The sequence below is a fragment of the Trachinotus anak genome, unplaced genomic scaffold (genome assembly GCF_046630095.1).
Source record: "Trachinotus anak isolate AG129_WGS33_773 ecotype Australia unplaced genomic scaffold, CSIRO_AGI_Tana_v1 ptg000010l, whole genome shotgun sequence".
NCBI classification, from domain to species: Eukaryota; Metazoa; Chordata; class Actinopteri; order Carangiformes; family Carangidae; genus Trachinotus; species Trachinotus anak.
In genome coordinates, this window is record NW_027273861.1 from 20092258 (window position 1) to 20110889 (window position 18632).

Below are 18632 nucleotides of genomic sequence, written 5' to 3' on the forward strand. Positions count from 1 at the left end.
CCCGAGAGACGGACTTTGACAAGGGCACTTTAACGCAACACAAATACAGTCTGCCAGCAAGTAGAAGACGTCAGTTTTACAGCAGCAACAACCACAGGAAAACTGTCTTATATAACTGTTTTTGCCTGGGGAACATGTAAAATTATTACATTTACGGGCACTGTTGATGTTATTATGACGAATAAAACAAAGCCAAAGTTTTGGAAAAGGCTCAAATCCCGAACCACGTCAACTCCTCTGTCGTGGCACCTACAGGAGTCTCAGTCTGGGCACAAAGGAACCGAGAAAGACCTAAAATATCCGGTGAGAGCTTCCCTTTTAGTCACTTACACTTTTGTATTTATATGTATTTCGCATGTTTTGTTAATGACCTCTTTGTTAGGGCGCTGCAGTGTTAATTGGCAAAGTAGTTAGCCATTAGCTTGTCGGAACAGCTAACTTTGGTTAGCCAAATCCAGCTGTTTTTGAACCGCAGTGTAAAATTTGTATTCAGGCTTTTTGGGTTTATTCGTTTGTTTGGTTTTTATTTTTATTTTTTTATTTTAGATCACTGCCAGCCCTGTAGCCAACAAATTAGCTCCACAAAGTGCTTTTTTTTTATAACTACGTAATTAAGTTGTGTTTGATTTCTAATGATCGATTACTCTGACCGTCAGAATTGCATCCACTAACCAGCAATTTGCTCATCTGTAAAATCTATATCTGGGATCTTTCTCCTCTTAAATGAATATTGGTGCGTCCTAGTAAGTGTTATAAACGTGTAACAGAACTGATTTTTATCTTTAGATACTGTTTCGCCCGCTGGATCATTTTTGGTGCAGCATTCATCAGATTACATTAATGCTCCTACATGTACTGACAGGGAACATATCCTAAAATGTGTTTATTCAGAATGAAGTTTGGTATGCTTTATCTTATCTTTATCCAAAATTGCTTTTTTGTCCAGTCAGTTAATATAAGGGTTTATAGATAAACATGTAATGACAGCTGAATGAGTTTTCTTTAAAAATGCCTTTCATAGGTAAAAGAGATGTGAAGCATTTTCTAAAGAACACACATTGTCCATGTACTTTGAGCTTTAGGCTGCTGTTTCTATCTAGATGGTCATAGGGCAATGAGGACAAGAGGAGGGGGAATGATTGTATTTCAGATAAATTGTGCAGCTTTGTCTACCGGCACTGAAGACAGGGTGTTAAATAGTCTTTTATACTGGGAGTGCAGCAGCGCTTATTTACATCACTTACTGATTTGCTTGTAGTTGGAAACTTTATTCACCAAATTCCTTTTAAGTCTGCTGCATTGTGACCCCAAACTAGAATCAACACAGTAATGCCAGTTTTCCTCTGACAGGCTTTTGTACCAAATGGACACAGACGTCTGCCCTGCTGATCAACCCACCTCTGCACCCTCAGAAACCCAGCTGTCTGACTCTGTCCCTGTTAATGATGCCTCTGGGGTTGAGGCCATCAGACGGACTGTAGCAGCTCTGCCAGGTTCAGAGGTGGAGGATCCAGATTCCTACAACCTGATTGAGCCTCCTCCATTAGACTGGAGGTCTGACTCCTCCAGTGAGGGGGGCTCAGCAGATGACCTGGATGACCCCAGCTTCTCTCCCTCTGCTGACAGCTTGGACAAGGCCAGTCCAAGTGAGCCAGTATTACTGCCTTTGGACGTGAGTGACACAGTGGCTCAACTCAACATAAACCAGCAGGAGCTGGTGCAAAATAATTCAGAGCCAGTCCAGAATACTGAGGTAGAAGTGGAGGAAGGGGATGCAGAAGTTGATGAGGAGGAAGGGGTGAGGGTGGAGGACTTGGAGGGTGGGGAAGACCAGGAGGAGGTAACAGTTAAGGACCTGGAAAATATAGTCACTGGAGAGGAAGTTGCTAACAGAAGATCAGGTGATGAAGACCACAGCCGCATTCACACCCTGCTCAGCCAGCTCCAGCTGATGGGTGAAGAGCTTCATCCCAGTCATCGGACACCACCTCACCATCACTACTCCAGCCTGTCTGAGCTAGAACACTGTGCTTCCTCCCTAATAACAGATGACAGCACTGAAACCACTGGGTTGCTGTTCTCTGAAAGCCACCAGAGAGACCTGCTGGGGCTGCTGCAGTGCACAGAGATCGGGGCTACACCCCGTCCCACCTGTCTGCCCCACAGAGGGGAGGTGGATGCTGTAGTGTCAGTTTCCTACAGTCAGGAGGATGCTCAGAGGTTCTGGGGGCATTACGGGAATGGTCAACATCAGCGGCACAGGGAGGACTCCCTGGCCTCCCTGCCCGATGAAGAGTATCCTGAACCAGTATGGATGAAGCTGGGTGAGGAGCCTCCAGACAAAGAGGCTGCTGCAGAGAGTGAGCAGGTAGGTCGAGGTACTATTACTATAATTAGCTAAAAGCAGGATGAACTAAAGTATAAACTATGAAGTATAAAACTCCATAAAAATTTGACTTGAAATATAGATTAATTGCATGTTTATCATCTTGTTGAACTTTGACCAACAATAACATTTAGTCATCATCTGTAATTTTTTCAGTCTATGAGTTGTTTTTTGAGAATGACAAAATGAGATGTGATTCATCTTTGTTTTTGATGTTGCAATCAGCGAGTGTTTGGTCTTTTTAAGTTCTTAAATTCCTAAAATCATAAATTATCATAATAATGATCTTCTATATTTCTTTTGATCATCTACTATATTTATGAACCGATCTGAGCAATTATTTCCCTCTCCCTCTGCTCTCACTGCAGGGTGATGATGAAAATCCGTCATATAAAAATGGTGAGTCACTTCACTCTACTTTTTTTATCTTGATGAAATTCAGCTGGATTTTTTGCCAAATGTTATACTCACACTAAAAACTAAGAAACCTGGTCATTTTATAATTAAGGTGTTTTACTTTTTAGTGCCTGGTCCTTGTGACCCTGAAGACCTGTTGGATGGGGTAATATTTGGAGCCAAGTATCTGGGCTCCACTCAGATCAAATCAGACAGGAACCCGTCAACAAATGCTCGTATGGCTCAGGCTCAGGAGGCTGTGGACCGAATAAAGGTAAAGCAATTGGCTTCCCATGGATACTGCTTTAAAACAGACTGACAACACACCAGCTCTGACTGTGACATCATGAAAATAAAGCACTGTAGTTGCTGTGCAACATTGCTTGATAGTGTTTCTGTGTGGTGTAGTTGCAGTAAGGACACTTGAAGTAAAGTCCAGATTTTTCTATTAGGAAAAGATCAGCTGGCTGGGATGTCGTCATGTACATGTCTAGAGACCGAGACTATGCCCAGTATTGATATAGTACTCTTGACTGGACTGTATTTCTTTCAGGCTCCAGAGGGTGAGTCTCAGCCAATGACAGAAGTGGATTTGTTCATCTCAACACAGCGAATCAAAGTGCTCACTGCTGACACACAGGTACTATATGTTCAGCAAACATTTTCTGACTGTTTATACCAAGTAGTTTTAAGGTTATCTTCCTTACCTCTTGTGCTTTGCCCACTTTTATCACTGCATAACGTTTTTCTTGTAGCACTTTTAGAATTGCTCTCAATTTAAAAAAATGTAAAATAAAGTGTAAGTGAGTATTATTTGTAGTACAGTATTATTAGTATCAGTGCTACCACTTTGTTGCCATTCAAAGTAGTAGTATTTCTGGCTAATCTTAAAGATTCAAGTAAAATGTATCAGCTTCCTTTTACTTTACTTTACCCAAAACAACAAGATTTTTTTACTAGGATCTGTGTGTCACTTAAGTGTGTTGTAAAGCCACAATTTAGTTGGAGGATTTATTGGAAGGTAATGAAATTAGAATCCTAAAATATGTAGAAACCGAGTGGTGGTTAGATGTCTACAATTGCCAGTGTGTCCACATTGGGTTTTTTTCCAGATCAAGTGTCCAAGTGTCAAGTGTGTACCTAAAACATAATTCAATTCAGGGTTTGATTTCTGTTGTGAAAACATCATATTTATCATATTTCATATTTGCATTATTTAATTTTCATTTTATAAGACACTCCTAAATTTACACCCCCACGCTGAGCGCTCACAGCAGGAAGCCTTGAAATAGAACTGGATGGTGGTTTAATATGAGAGCTCGGCAGTGATGTTGAGTCTATTTTCTTCCACTGTGCGGTTGAATTGACTGGAGAGTAAAAGTGGGTCATTTACTGTCAGCCCCCCCTTTGCATGGCTGGTTGTGCCTCACTGCACCATACTAAATAATCACAGCTTTTTGATGATGTTTCTTGGTTTCAGTTATTAATTACTAATAATATTCTTACTATTTGAGACGCACAGTTCAAGAATATAGCTCACATATGATAATTCACATATCATTTTTTTTCAAAGCTGTATGGCAGATAATTGTTGTCAGACAGTGTCCTCTCACCATGAAGATTTTTGGAAATGGTCTGTGGTTGAAAGTACCAGGCAATAAAACCCTTAATGTTAAAAAGAGAAACGATAAAGGCAGGCAGTGTTCTTTGTAATTGACTACCTATTTTAAGCTTCAAGTTTCAAGTCTCTGCAAGTTGAAGTTGTAAACCAGACCTTCCTGTTTTCTCTCAGTTTCTAAGAGTATTAACCCCCTCATGTCCTGTTTCCACTCAGGAAGCAATGATGGATCATGCTCTGCAGATGATCTCTTACATTGCCGACATTGGTGACATTGTGGTCCTCATGGCACGAAGGAAGCGTAAAGGGCAGGATAGTGACCCACACTCTAACTCTTCCTCTTCTTCATCATCCTCTTCGGGGGCTCAGAAGAAGTGCTTAATGATCTGCCATGTCTTCTCCTCCGAAGATGTGAGTCAGTTGATTCAGAGGTCTCACAGCAGCATGACATTTCTTTCATAGAAAATGTGAAGACTTTATTTGTTTTATTCATTAGATCTAAAATTTTGAACCCTGGACTCCCAACAGCTGGTGAGTTTTGAGAATAAAAAAGTGTTTCCTGTTCTGTCTCTGTTTATGATTTTCATAGAGGCCATAACTTAATTGCTTCAGCAGACGTCTTGAGCCTTTAGCTGCAAGACCCTTTTCTTGTAGCCCATAACATTATGCAAACAGTCTCACAGTTCAAGACATTTATTAAAGTGTCTCTTCCTCTGCCTAGTGTTGAATCTCAGATCAAATGTGCCGTTTCCTGCTGGACTAAAGTTTCAGCTTCAGCTTGGCCTGGTTTCCTCCCCCCAGACAGCCAGCGAGTTCTCCTGAATGTAAAAATGGTCTGGCTGTCGTCCCAGTTTCCCACTGTTGGCAAGACTGAATAGGAGGAGGAACAGTTTCTTTTAGAAACTAATTAGCTGTGGGATACTGAAGGCCATGACGCTCCTGCCTCTAGGATTTCCCAACTCAACTAATTTATTTAGGAATGAGTTTTACAATGGGTGAGGGCAAGTCAGTGAGTGAATGTAACATAAAACTTCAATGACACAGTAAAAATAGACCACTTTTTATAGAAAAGTAGGAAACTTTTTCAAATGCTTGATTTAGGGTGTAACATTTGTACTAAAAGTTTAGTGTTTTGCAGTTGAACTCATTTGTTTTAATTTGTTCATATGAAAACAGAGGGTACAAGAGTGTAGGCAGAATATTTACTTAACAAATATCCCCGGAAGCTTACCATTCAGATGACAGAGTCTCCATATAGACATAGGTGGTTTACAAATGCTCACCTGCTGAGCCCTGGCCACAACCGGCATTTGGACTGTTGTATACCTACACTGTTTTATCCTTTCCACATATGCTTTCATAGAGACAGCTCTATTTCTCTGCATAATACATTATATTTGTAATTTTTCTATGACTGGTAGCACTTACTGCTGTGCAGTTGATTTTTTTTTCTATTTAATAGTTTATGCCTATTTTACTACTATTCTTTATCGTATGTCCTTTTGTTTGTTTCTTTGGTTTTTATATTTGGTGGATAGTGGGCTTTATGTGTGTCATGTAAGCTGCTGGATGCCTGAATTTCCCTCAGAATTAATAATGTATCTATCTGTCTACCTGTCTAGCTATGGTATAACAGCAATGTTGAAACCTAAGTAAGTTTTCTCTCCTCTTCCTTCCTGTTTCTCTATCCAGGCTCAGACCATAGCCCAGGCTATTGGTCAGGCGTTCGGAGTGGCCTATCAGCAGTTCCTGCAGGCAAATGGCATCAAAGCCAGTGATCTTAGGCCCGGTGAGTACAGTGACTACCTGGAAAGCCAGGAGCTCTACAACGGAGACCTGGCCCACTTCTCTGACTCTCAGAACCTCAGAGATGTAAGTAGAGTGATCGTGGTTTCACATCTTTCCAAAAATATACAGCTGACCTGATACCTGTGTGATAGTGGTATCAGTTTCTCTTTCACACACCTCCGCATAGTCATTAATAGCAGAAGGTGGGCATTAAAAAGATGAAGAACTTTTGAGAATACTTTTGAGAGGACCTCTGGGAGATGTAAATGTTGAGTATCAACAAAATCCTCAAATGATGTATCAGCTTTTCCACAAAGAACAGAGCAGATCAGTGTCTAGTCCAGAAGTGGGACAGGACTTCAGCTCAGTGTATCTTTCAGCACTTACAGTAGAGCATTCAGTCCTGCTCTCCTCTGGTTTTTCTCTGGTTTTTCTGCCCCAAGACTTGTCTGTCATTTTCCTAATCTCATTTCTCGTATGTTATCTGTCCTGAATTTTATGTGACTGTCATCTTTAAAGTGAAGCTCACCAAAATCTGTCTGTCTACTTGCCAACAGACTTGAAAGGTCAGCCTTAAATTGCATGTAGTTTGCTCCTTTATAGTATGGCAGCAATAGTCAGTTTGGATTCATGGTAGTTACAGTATATTCCAATGGTGTATAAAAATGTCCAAAGAAATGTTTCAAACTACTCTTGCATTATAATCCACTTGTCCACTGTCTATCTGTCTACTCAGTATGTTTGTGTTCATATTTTGCCTCCCCAGTTCACCAGTTAATTAGGGAATGAACAGTTGCGTGAAATGTTAAAAGACAGACACATTCCCACTTCTCTTTCATCCAAATGAAACAAGGAAGTAGAGTATAAAGTTTTTAGTTTTAGTTTTTATAGGTTATAGGTTATAGGTTATATTTCGGTTATTAAAGATCTGCGTCTGCAATCTGCACACAATGTAAACACCTACAAATGTGACAACTGCATGCGATACCCACTGTAATACTGTACTCTAGATACATGTCAACATTTAGAAGTATAACAGCGGCTTAACTCCTCAATAAAGTTAAAGAGTGGGTCTAAGTATTGATACACGGGGTTACAAAGAGAAAAAACTGATTATTTTTAATAATACAAATGTGTTCATTGTTGTTTTTAAGCGTATATTACTCCTTTACGTTGTGTACATGCTATCCTGTGATAGATAATTCTAGAGAAATCACTGGTTAACCAGATTTTTGTGTGTTTGTGGCTCAGATAGCCATCACAAAGGGTCCTGGAGAGATCTTGGGTCTGGCAGTGGTGGAGTCAGGCTGGGGCTCCATCCTGCCCACTGTGGTTGTGGCCAATCTCCTTCACGGAGGTCCAGCTGAGCGCAGCGGCGAGCTCAGCATTGGTGATCGCATCATGTCTGTCAATGGCACCAGCCTGGTGGGTCTGCCCATCACCACCTGCCAGAACATCATCCGGGTAAGAAGGGGAGACTCGACACAGACTCAGACTCAAATGCTGTGATGATAAAAACAATATTAGTATTAATAAAAGTTGGTTTGGTTTGGTTTTAGGGCTCAGTGGCTGAATATCTCAATAAGGCTTCAGATAAATTGCCTGAACTGTTTGCAGTGTAGATTCAGATAATCTTGCTCATGTACTGTCTTGAGTGCACACTAGATGGCAGTGTTTCCATGCAATATGAGAGTGTATCAGTATTCATTTAGAAGTGGATTCCAGAGCAAAAACAATCAATCTAATAATCAATTTGTTGAACAACAGCAAAAATAATTGTCAGCCATTTTGATAATTAATTGTTTAAGTATTTTTCTAAGCAAAACGTATGAAACAATGCCAAACATTGTCTGATTTCAGCTTCAAATGTCAGAATTTGCGCCTTTTCTTCATCTTACATCATTGAATCGGTCAAACTAAACAAGACATTTGAGGTCACATTCAGCTTTGCAAAGTTGTGAAAAGCATTTTTCACATTTTTTTGATGTTTCATAGACTAAACAATTAATCAAAAATATTATTGACATATTCATCAATAGTGAAAATAAACATCACTGCCGCAGTGAATTCACACAGTTGGGTTTTCTAAAGAAAAACAACAGTATTTATTCACTGAAGTTGTATGTTGCAAGTATTTGAGTCAGACAGGAACATTTGAGAAATCATTAGAGAGGAAAACGTCTTAAAGCCACAGAACACTGAAAACACATCAAAAAATACTGCAGTCACCTTGGACCAATCCCCTTAACTTGTTTTATTCTCATTGCTTCCATCTCAGGACCTGAAAAGCCAAAAGTATGTGAAGCTGAGTATCGTCCACTGTCCTCCAGTCACCATGGCGATTATCAGGAGGCCAGATCCCAAGTTTCAGTTGGGCTTCAGTGTGGAAGACGGCATTGTATGTCAATATTCATATTTTAATTGTCTTGCTATTGAGTCAGGTTTGGACACACACAGTTAGTAGTTGTATTTTGTCTTGTTTTACAAGCAGAATTTACTGGACAGTTTAGTGTTGGGAATGTGTCTAAATGTATAAATGTGTTTTGAGAACAAATGTTAGCAGAATGTGCTAAGGCAGTACTCCCCAAGTACACTTAGTATTTTATTTTGAATTTGGGTGTTAAATTTCATTCTTAACCTTGGGAAACAATAACTTAACAAAATAATCTTGAGGTCCATCTGCTTGCTTATTCCAGCTTTCAAACATCATAAATGCATGCACTCCTCTTTTCCCGTTGTAGATCTGCAGTCTGATGCGGGGCGGTATAGCAGAGAGAGGAGGCATCCGTGTCGGGCACCGCATCATTGAAATCAATGGGCAGAGTGTCGTTGCCACTCCACACGACAAAATCATCCAGATCCTGACAAATGCAGTCGGAGAGGTGAGAGGGGATGAAATGCTTGCATACATAATCACATATGTATGCAAGATGGTTGGTTATTTTGGAGAATACGAAAACTGATCATACTCTGGTCTCACAGTTTAAATTATGATTTTTCTCTCTCTGGACAGATTCACTTGAAGACGATGCCTGCCTCAACATATCGGCTCTTAACAGGACAGGAGCAGCCAGTGTTTCTTTGAGCGCATCAAGGACAAAAATACTACACAGTGTTCAAACTACATGAACTTTTGCCAAACTCAGAAAATATTATGCAACTGATCGTACAGCATATTATAAGCTGTTGTCACACCACTGAATACAACAAATTAGCCTAGCTATATATTTTTAAGATGTAAAGTCCATTTGAATATTGTGAAAACATATTTTAAAGTGACAGGGATAGATAGATAGCTCTCAATTTATATTTATCAGATATTTAACAGTGCAGGCAATAGTTGAGATGCAATAATGCATAAGCGCAATATTTTTTGATTACACTAACTTCCATCGTGGTGAACAATATTAAGTGCTCATATGAGTCTTCCAGCTTGGTGTGTCTGCGGTAAACATGCTTGGAGAGGAAACTTTACTGAATCAACATAGAGGGTCTGTTTATTTCATTGTGATGGACTTCCAGTCCCCCACATATGTGCATATCAACAAGTGTCTGTCATAAGCTTCAGAGAAGGCTACTGAGTGCAGCACTGTAATTCATTCATTCAAGGCTTTTGCCGACTGTGCCTGACAGGAAGCAGATATCATGCACAATTGAAGGTAGCTGCCTTATTTGACAGAGAGATGCTTATATTTTTATGAATTTGCTGTTTTGGTTGTTCATTAAAATGATCTGTAAGATGTCTTTTTGGTGTTATTTATTGAGAGTTACTGGTTGCTGAATAAGTCCAGTTTCTGAATATTAAGACAATAATATTTTGAAAACCAATGACGTAGTATTGAGTACTGCTAAGTAAGAGTTATGTTTTTGATAAGGATCAACTTGTGAGGATGTTATCATTGAACAATATATGTAACTGAAAGTATTAAGTTGAAAACTGTTGTTATAAGAATAATGTGATAATTGCAAATATTATATAATTAATTATTATTGCTACTAATATTTTATGTAGGTGCAGGCATAATATGTAATAATATGCTGGTTGTACTAATAAAATAATGCCTTTAATTACTACCTAAATATTCTAGGCATACAGTTCTTGTTATCTAAGGCGCTGAGGGCACGTATGTAACACTGCTGTCCAGGGCCGGCCAATCAGCTGTCAACGTTTACCAAAATATAGACAAAGGACCAATCAGATTCGTTACCGGCTTCTTTGACCACCGCCCTTGGAATGTACACCAGCCAATCAGCGTCGCTTGTGGGCGGAACTATCGTGAACTTCTACCTGCTATCATAAACATTGAGTCTGTCCAGCTTCCGCCCGCTGTTGTGTTCGAAACACTGAAAGGAGATTTTATCACCTATAATACAGAAAGGTAATAATTAACTACAATTTTATGAGACCGTAGAGATCATTATGTTGTATTTATATTCTTTGAAACAGCCTGTTTACCCGATAAACAACATCACTGTGTTTAACATGCTAAAAAGAGAGCTACATCCTAATGTGACGCTAGTTAGCCCGGAGTTTTCCTCTTTTCCTACTTAGTTTACTGTTAATTATTTTATTTAACAGAGGAGACGGTTAAATAAACTGCTAAATGCATTAATTATAACATTTAAGTCATATTATTACTGTACATTTTGTTTGAATGAGTTCCTTCCCAAATGACATGCTGCAATGCCTTCATATTGTTCAAATTGCGCTACGTTGTAATTTAATTTAGGCAAGAATTTGTACCAGTAAATTGTTTTTGCATCATATATTTTTTAAGATGTTCCATGATATGAACTTGCAAATATATTAGTTTGAAATAATAACCAATATTTTGCTGCTGTAGACCTCCATAATTCTCCCAATAGGGAAACACTTGAAGGAAATCTATGTACATGGTCAAAATTAAAAATTAAAATTAAAAAAAGATAACGCAAAACCTGTATTTGACATCTGCACAGACATCTTCAAAGCCTTTAAGTATAAACAGATGAATGTACATAAATACAGTAGTTTCACTTTAAAGTTGCACAGTGTTTCAGATAGAAATGCAGAAGAAATTAGCCTTCTTTCTAACCTGGCACAAATCACAATCCAGATTATTGACTAAAGCAAAAACACGCAGAAGATGCCACGGTGTAAAAGCATTCACAGAGCAAAAGTGAATGTTGAGGTCTCAGAGTGACACAGGTAAGCTGTTAGGATCAGGAGGATTTCAGGATAAAGCAGGGGATTGTCGATCTTGGGCAGATCACTCCAGGAACACAAGACAACCTTCACTCACAATGAATATAAAAACATCCAATTTATCTGCCTCACACAGGAGGCTTCATATTCTTCGACATATTTTTGTCAATGCAAAGTGTATGAAATTGAAAAGTTAAAAAAAAAAAAAGATATATTCTACTGAAGATTAAGTTCAGCTGGTCTCAGCCGGTTTAGTCCCCTGCAGGGGAAAGGTCAGGTATAGTTTTTCAGTACAGTCCCTCACTAATAAATAGCTTCATCATCATCAACATCAGAAGTCAAATTCCCACGTTTTAAAAACCGTGAAATATAATAAGAAACAACAAAAAGGCGAGTAGATAATAACCACAAGAAAATTTGAAATTTATCATGGTTTATGACTAATTACATGAACAACTGGGGATCAAAGGACAGAAAAAACAGGACATGGGACAGGAAGAGCAGAACAAGACAGGAAACAGTGAGACAGAGAGGACAATTAAATGAGACAATTAAATCAGCTGTAATTGACGCAGGGGCAGAGCATTCTCAGGAGCATTTGAATGCAACAGCTTCAATTTTTTATTTTTTTTTAACCACATTTTGTGTTTTCCAGTATCACAACATGGCCAGGTAGCTGTTGAAAGCCATGGGGTTTTTCAGACAGCTCATCCTCCTGCTCTGGAAGAACATCACATACCGCAGGAGAAACAAGGTGACAACGAAAAGAATAGATTTGGTCCTGTAAGGAAAAACAGGATATCAGACACAGCTTGGACATTAAATAATCTTTTATTATTTTTTTTTTTTACAGTTGCACAGCACAAATTGATTTTAATAATCCTCAAGTTTTATCCATATCAGCTACAGTATAGCACAAGCAAGGTGACAGGGTTGATAGTCCGGCTGGTCTCTGACATGAATGTAGGTTTTTCAGTATTTGATGCAGCTCCCATGTTCTCCTTTTATGCAGATCCAGCTGATCATCGAGCTCCTGTGGCCGCTCTTCCTCTTCGTCATCCTCATCTCTGTCCGTCATTCACACCCTCCTTACAAACAGACCCAATGTGAGCAATATTATGTAACGTGTGTCTTTCACACACACACACACACAGACACACACACAGACACACACTTACAGGTCACAGAACTAGTCCTTTGGCAACCACCTAAAGAGGATTAACTGATTCAGAGTGATTCTTGAGCTACGCACGATTTGTTTTCCTAACCTGCTGTGTTCTTGACCTTAATTGAGAAGTCCTGCATTAGCATAAGGTGGCATGATGTGATAACATCATGTAATGAACATCGCAAGACACAACACAGTGTAAGCCAGTTGGTCACTGACTTACATTTACAAATAAAAAAACTTAAGTCCATAGACAAACTGGGAGAAAAAAAACTTTCCTTACATGAAGACAAACTTGTAACAAACTTTTTCTGTGCTGTTTTTTTCATCTTCAGATCAGTCTTGCTCATAAAGGCAGTTCACATTGGGTTGAGGATAATAACATAAAAATTTGATATCACTTGTACAAAATACACAGTATTCGGTCAGATAACAGCAGCTTGCTAGGATTATTGTTCATTCTGGTGCGTTTAGATCGCATTTCAGGTCAGTACCACAATAAATTCATTGTTTTGTGCTTCAGGCTAATCTTCCTCTACTGAACTGTGTGTTTGTTTTTCTTTTCCTTTGCTTGTAGGTCACTTTCCAAACAAAGCCTTGCCATCAGCGGGCACCTTGCCCTGGATTCAGGGCATTATCTGCAACATCAACAACCCCTGCTTCAACAGCCCGACACCAGGGGAGACACCGGGACAAATTGGCAACTTTGACAACTCCATGTAGGTAGACTGGAGATTTTAAAAAATGAAACAGAAAGGATGAACAGCTGTGTGAAGTGGATGAATTCACAGTCAGTCCATTTGTATGATAAGTAAAAAAATGTTCCCATTTTCCAAAGCATACCTGAAGTTTCTGGATAATTACTTATTTTCCAGGCAGTAGCTGCTTTTATTTCATTCCGCGGTGACACTGAAATCAGTTTGAAACTTAGAAAATCCATCACAGTCAACATTTAGTTTATTTATCTATTTATTTACATTAAGAAATGATCAATTTATAAATACATTTGTTGATCCTTAGACAAATAATTCAAAGAAGAAGAAGAAATTTCTTAGTTACAGCTTTTCAATCGTGAGAGTGGCTGTTTTTCTCTCTCTAATGTGATAGTAAATCTGTTAACTTTGGGCTCTGGACTGCTGATTTAACACAGTATTTGATGAATTCACCTTGCACTTTAAAAAACTGAAATGGCAATTTTTCACTATTTTCTGACATTTTATGAACCAATAGATTAATCAAGAAAATGATTGCCAAATTAAATGATAACAAAAATAATTGTGAGTTTTAGCCCTTCATCTGAGTTGTGTTATTATTGATCAAACTGAGATCACAGTCTGTTAAAAAGTCTTCCAGCTGCTTGTGTGAGACAATCTTAGTAAAATCTCTTTCAACAACATTTGTTTGAATGAACCCAATTTAAATTTGGACTCAGTTGAGTGCTTCGTTGAGCACATCTGGTGGCGTTCACAAACGGGAAGTTGGTGTTTTCTGGTTAACTGAAATCTCTGCAGTTGAATATATCTTGCCTGTGTTTGGCCCAGTAAGGACTCGTCTTGTTGCTCTGCTCCTACAGACTGTCTCGTCTCTTCGTGGACGCACAGACTGTTCTGTCCTACAGCGGAAACCGGAGCTTCTTGGGCTTTCAGGACCTGATGAACAGCGTCCAGAGGCTGGGAGAGCGTCCTGGAGCCTGGCCAAGTACCACAGCTTACTTGAATATCCTCTAGCACTGATCTTGAAGGGGTGCATTGACCTGCCGACATAGTGACACTTAAACACACTGGGGTTTACTTTTTGCAAGCATCGTATTCAATGCTAGTGAGAAAGTTAGATATCATTAGATTTCCTGGAATTGATGAGTCCAGATATGTAGTATGGCAAAACACACAAGACGGACAAGAGTATATTATATCAGTGTATATCTATGAGATTGCCCTCCAGGAATCAGAATAAATTATGTATATGGAGAAACCCAGTAGAGCCTTGGCCTCTGTCAGTAATTGTAGTGCAACTTAAAAGGTCATCGTGTGTTGGAGTGAATCAGTGAATATATCAATGAAGGCACAGATTCTTTGACATGTAGCTGAACTTTTCTGGATCACATATATGCATGTTTTAATGTTTTAAGTGTTATATAACCGCTGACTTTCACACAACTGCACAACCTTCTTTATTTATCAAGCAAAGTAAAAACAACAAGCATGCAAACAAATAAAGTTACACAAAGTATAACAGATTTAAGCCCCTCCAGGTAATCAACAACAAGAAAGAAAGAAATCTCTTCAGGATTCGTTTTTGATCCGGCACTGTTCTCAGACTTACCTGAGCAGGACTGAGAGGTTACAGCAGCAGTCAGGGTTACAGTAAAGCCATGAAAGGTTTTAAACAGGTGTTGAGTGACCGGCTGAATGTGGCCATTCACTACTTTTGTGAAAGCAGCGCAGAGTGTCTGTTCAGCCTCTCCTTGCTGCAGGCAGATTAAATTACGTGACAAATAATAGGATGAATGAAAGCAGGCTTTTTTTTCCTGCAACAAGTTTCGTATCAACAGTCAAATGAATATCTGCTGATTCCCAGAGTAAGTAATTGCTGCTTTATTTATTTATTTATATAAAGCTTTCTTGGCCTCACAGCTTTCCTGGGGACAAAAATAACTTGTATATTTGGAAATTCCAAAGAAAATAACCACTTTTTCTTGCTAAACAGGTTTTTATTTCATTGAAATCCAAAATGAAAGAGAGGAGGATGTTAATAATATGAAATTTGTCCTTCCAAGTTCAATGTAGCCATACAAACCAGCCCTTTAGGTAAGGTAGTGAGCTAGCCAGAGCAAAGTAAGAACAGAGCAAAGTGCTGGATGTCAAGAATTACTAAACAACAAATGCTTGTTTCTGTTTCTTCTGCAGCAGAAACAATTGCAGATTACATGAGAGCCAATGAGACGTTGTCCACCTTCCTCCTGACCAACAGCAGCCTGTCACCTGGTGCCGTGGACCAGCTGATGAAGGCTCGTCTCAACTTGCAGGTGAGGTTTTGACTGTATATACTTCTAGAACAAAAATGTAATGTATAGAATAAGGGCCCACTAAGGGCCTCAGAATTTGCCTTTTGCTAAATCAGTTTGTTAAATCAGTGGCATATGCCAATGGAGTGATTTTCCCAAAATATGCTAAATCCATTCAAATTTATTTATTCATTCAAATCCTTTCAACTTTCAATTCAGTCTCAATTCAACAAAAATATGAGTGGAATCTATTATAATGAATAATATTCACAAATAAAAGAGGAAATATGAATTGCTGTTATCTGATCTACTGGGTTAAAATCATGTTCAACTTTGAATTCAGCAAAACTAAAAAAGACATGGGAAGCATTGTAGAAAGCCTTGAAAATCAACACAGATGATAATTAAAGGTACATTTGTAACAGTAAATGTGAGGAATCAATTTGGTCCCATCCAGGTTTCTGTGGCCGGAGCTCAGATGCAGCTGAAGGACCTGGTGTGTAATGCGAGCATGTTAGGACAGTTTCTGACAGTGGATGGAGGAGAAGCTGTCATGAATGATCTTCAGACTGAGCTGTGCGGCCTGCCTGCTGACGTCCTGCAAGAGGCCGAGCGCCTTTTTATCTCTCAGCTCGACTTCAGCAAGCTCCTCACGGTAGGAATCGGCGGACTGGGAAAGTAAAATTCTGTAAATTGAGATACAGTTTTCTGTCTGTTTGCTGTGATGCTGAGTTGCTTACGTATCTAATGAGCTACAATAAGTGCCAGCAGTAAACCTCTCTATCTCTCCCTTCTATCAGAGAGACCGTCTGATGGCCAATGCTGAAGACCTCAGGGTCATCAGTAAGGCCGTCACCTCAGCTTCCCAGGAGCTGGCTGTCCTCATAGATGACGTAAGAACATACATGTGATTATTCATATGCATCTGTGTCTGTATTTCATTCAGATAACAGCCTGAAGACTGGACAGAATGTTTTGGAGGTGCTGCACATTTGCATTTATTATCAATAAGTCACTGTAAACAAGTGAGACCATCACTGAATTAATTGTTATTTTGAGGCGGCCGCTGTTTTTTATGTTGTGGCTGAATCCAAATGTCCAGACTTCACCGCACTTGCAGACTCACTGACCTAACAGGACGTCCGTGTCTTCTGAGGGCTGTCCAAAATCCACAACTCATCAAGTCCACATGGTCCTCGAGCAGAGTTTCTTCCAAAGCGACTGTTTAGGATGCAGACCTCACCGGACTTGGAAAATTACCCACAATCCGTAGCGTTATGGATGAGACAGTCAGAAAAAAAAAAGTTTAAATAAATAAATGAATGATATTAATGATAATGATAATCACAATAATAAGTACAATGTTAATTTTTATTTTTATATTTATTATATATTTATGTAGTTGTATAAGTTTATTTTTGTAGTCAGGCTTGATTTGTTGTAATCTACAGAACTAGATGGGCAGATGTTGGTTTTTGTCCATTTATAATGCTGCATATAAAGCTGCATAAGTGGGCAACATCAATACCATTAAGACTTGCTCAGTCTGCAAGTCTGAAGGGTGGACATTTGAATTTTGCTTGTGACTCTTTAATATTATGGGGTGTAGTCAGCCTTGCAGCTTATACAGGTAGTGGCTGCAAATGGAACTTGAAGATTTTGTTATGTTTGTATACTTAAGTCTTTCTTCCTGTTCTTTTTATTGTTGCTGTTGTTGTGTAGAATTCTCTGCTGTTCTAATCTAATGCTTTTTCTTATTTTCTGACTGAATAAAATGTTTGTCATCTTTTTTTCCATCTGTTTTCTCCCTGCATTTCCTCCCTCTTGTGTGTTTCATTTCTCTTCCTCTAAACCTTTTGCTCTTACTTCTGTCCTCCCTCAGTTTTCCTCCCTCTCCAGTTTTGCAGAGATGAGCGCAGCGCTTCGTCTTCTGTCTCCAGAGAATCGCACGGCGCTGCCCAGAGAGAGTTTCCGAGCTTTTACAAGGATCATGTGCGGTCATCCTGAGGTTGGTGGCGAACGCATCCCATCACTGAACTGGTACGAGGACAATGACATCACGTCCTTCTTGGGCAAGAATGCCACAGAAGACACCGACCTGGACCACGACAACAACACCAGTAAGAGGCTTTGCAGATCAGAGTTTGTGTGGTATTACTTTCTTTCATGCTTTATGACTAGATATGAATTGAAATCTGTGCTCATATATGTCAAGTTGTTCTCTAAAGTCACAGGTCATTTAAATACGCAGATGAATGAATGATTTCCTGTGTAACAGTTTCAGAGTTTTTTATTTTCCATATGACACTAAAATTTGGGAAGTGTTCTCCTTAACTTTTTAGTTGATTTGCATATTGTAAATTAAAGACAAATGGATTTCACATGGTTAGACACTTTTGTAAGCTTTGCACTTGCTAACAACACCAACAATCAGCACAACATCACTGAGCATCAGATTCCAGCAGTGTCAGCTCTGTGCACTGTATTGTTTAACCAGCTGTGTTCATCTAACATTTGTCCTGTTTGGTCTGTTCTTTCCTCCTTGCAGCGCCTTTCTGTAAAAGTTTGATCCACAATTTGGAGTCCAACCCTCTGTCCCGCATTGTGTGGCGGGGAATCAAACCTCTCTTTATTGGAAAACTGCTGTATACACCAGACACTCCTGCTGTACAAAAAGTCATGAAAGAGGTACAACAAGAGAAAGTCAGAGTTGGAATGAGGATTTTCCTTTAACCTGTTGAAAGTGAAGAAGAAGGAAGTTAGACAAGGAAGTAAAATTTTTTGTCATCATGAGACAAGTTATCAAGATTGATCGCCTTTGAGAAAGATTGAAAGAAAGGAACTGATGGTTGTTTGTCCACTGAATTGGTTCATACCACCAACAAGTCCTTTAGGTGTTTCACTGAAAAGAGTAATATATACTGTATTTACCATAGAGGGGAACTGCTGAAGAGGAAGTTTCACTGCTGTTACTTAACAGAACCAGAACGTGCCTCATTACCATTTAAAGGACTTCCTGCTGAAACCAACGAGTATCACTAGTTACGCTCAATTGTGTTGTAATTCATAAAGTGTCACACTTTTAAT

General features: G+C 39.2%; 2 protein-coding genes across 3 annotated transcripts in view; both read left to right on the forward strand.

Moving 5' to 3' along the window:
- Positions 1 to 23: 23 nt before the first annotated feature.
- On the forward strand, positions 24 to 9932 carry LOC139625938 (amyloid-beta A4 precursor protein-binding family A member 3). The gene is made up of 11 exons (XM_071486025.1): positions 24 to 303; positions 1351 to 2368; positions 2755 to 2785; positions 2911 to 3056; positions 3336 to 3422; positions 4617 to 4811; positions 6093 to 6272; positions 7440 to 7652; positions 8467 to 8586; positions 8930 to 9070; positions 9202 to 9932. Exons 2-11 carry the CDS (start codon positions 1364 to 1366, stop codon positions 9271 to 9273), a joined length of 2190 nt encoding a protein of 729 aa, XP_071342126.1. The 5' UTR covers positions 24 to 303; positions 1351 to 1363; the 3' UTR covers positions 9274 to 9932.
- Positions 9933 to 10406: 474 nt separating this feature from the next.
- Positions 10407 to 18632, forward strand: part of abca7 (ATP-binding cassette, sub-family A (ABC1), member 7) — a 33645-nt gene continuing 25419 nt past the window's right edge. Inside the window, exons 1-10 of one of the 2 annotated variants that reach the window (XM_071486023.1) lie at positions 10407 to 10567; positions 12029 to 12127; positions 12386 to 12479; positions 13119 to 13260; positions 14115 to 14239; positions 15448 to 15566; positions 16003 to 16200; positions 16346 to 16438; positions 17428 to 17665; positions 18094 to 18233. In XM_071486023.1, the coding sequence (XP_071342124.1) occupies positions 12062 to 12127; positions 12386 to 12479; positions 13119 to 13260; positions 14115 to 14239; positions 15448 to 15566; positions 16003 to 16200; positions 16346 to 16438; positions 17428 to 17665; positions 18094 to 18233 (1215 nt within the window). In that variant the 5' untranslated portion in view covers positions 10407 to 10567; positions 12029 to 12061. The remainder of the gene's footprint in view (positions 10568 to 12028; positions 12128 to 12385; positions 12480 to 13118; positions 13261 to 14114; positions 14240 to 15447; positions 15567 to 16002; positions 16201 to 16345; positions 16439 to 17427; positions 17666 to 18093; positions 18234 to 18632) is intronic. The other variant, XM_071486024.1, reaches the window with a different exon arrangement.

Bases quoted from the DNA above. Each gene is read 5' to 3' on its own strand.
- LOC139625938 (XM_071486025.1), top strand. From the start codon at position 1,364: ATGGACACAGACGTCTGCCCTGCTGATCAACCCACCTCTGCACCCTCA. The intron at 7,653-8,466 runs GTAAGAAGGGGA...CTTCCATCTCAG, and splicing joins CCTGCCAGAACATCATCCGG to GACCTGAAAAGCCAAAAGTA. The intron at 9,071-9,201 runs GTGAGAGGGGAT...CTCTCTGGACAG, and splicing joins TGACAAATGCAGTCGGAGAG to ATTCACTTGAAGACGATGCC.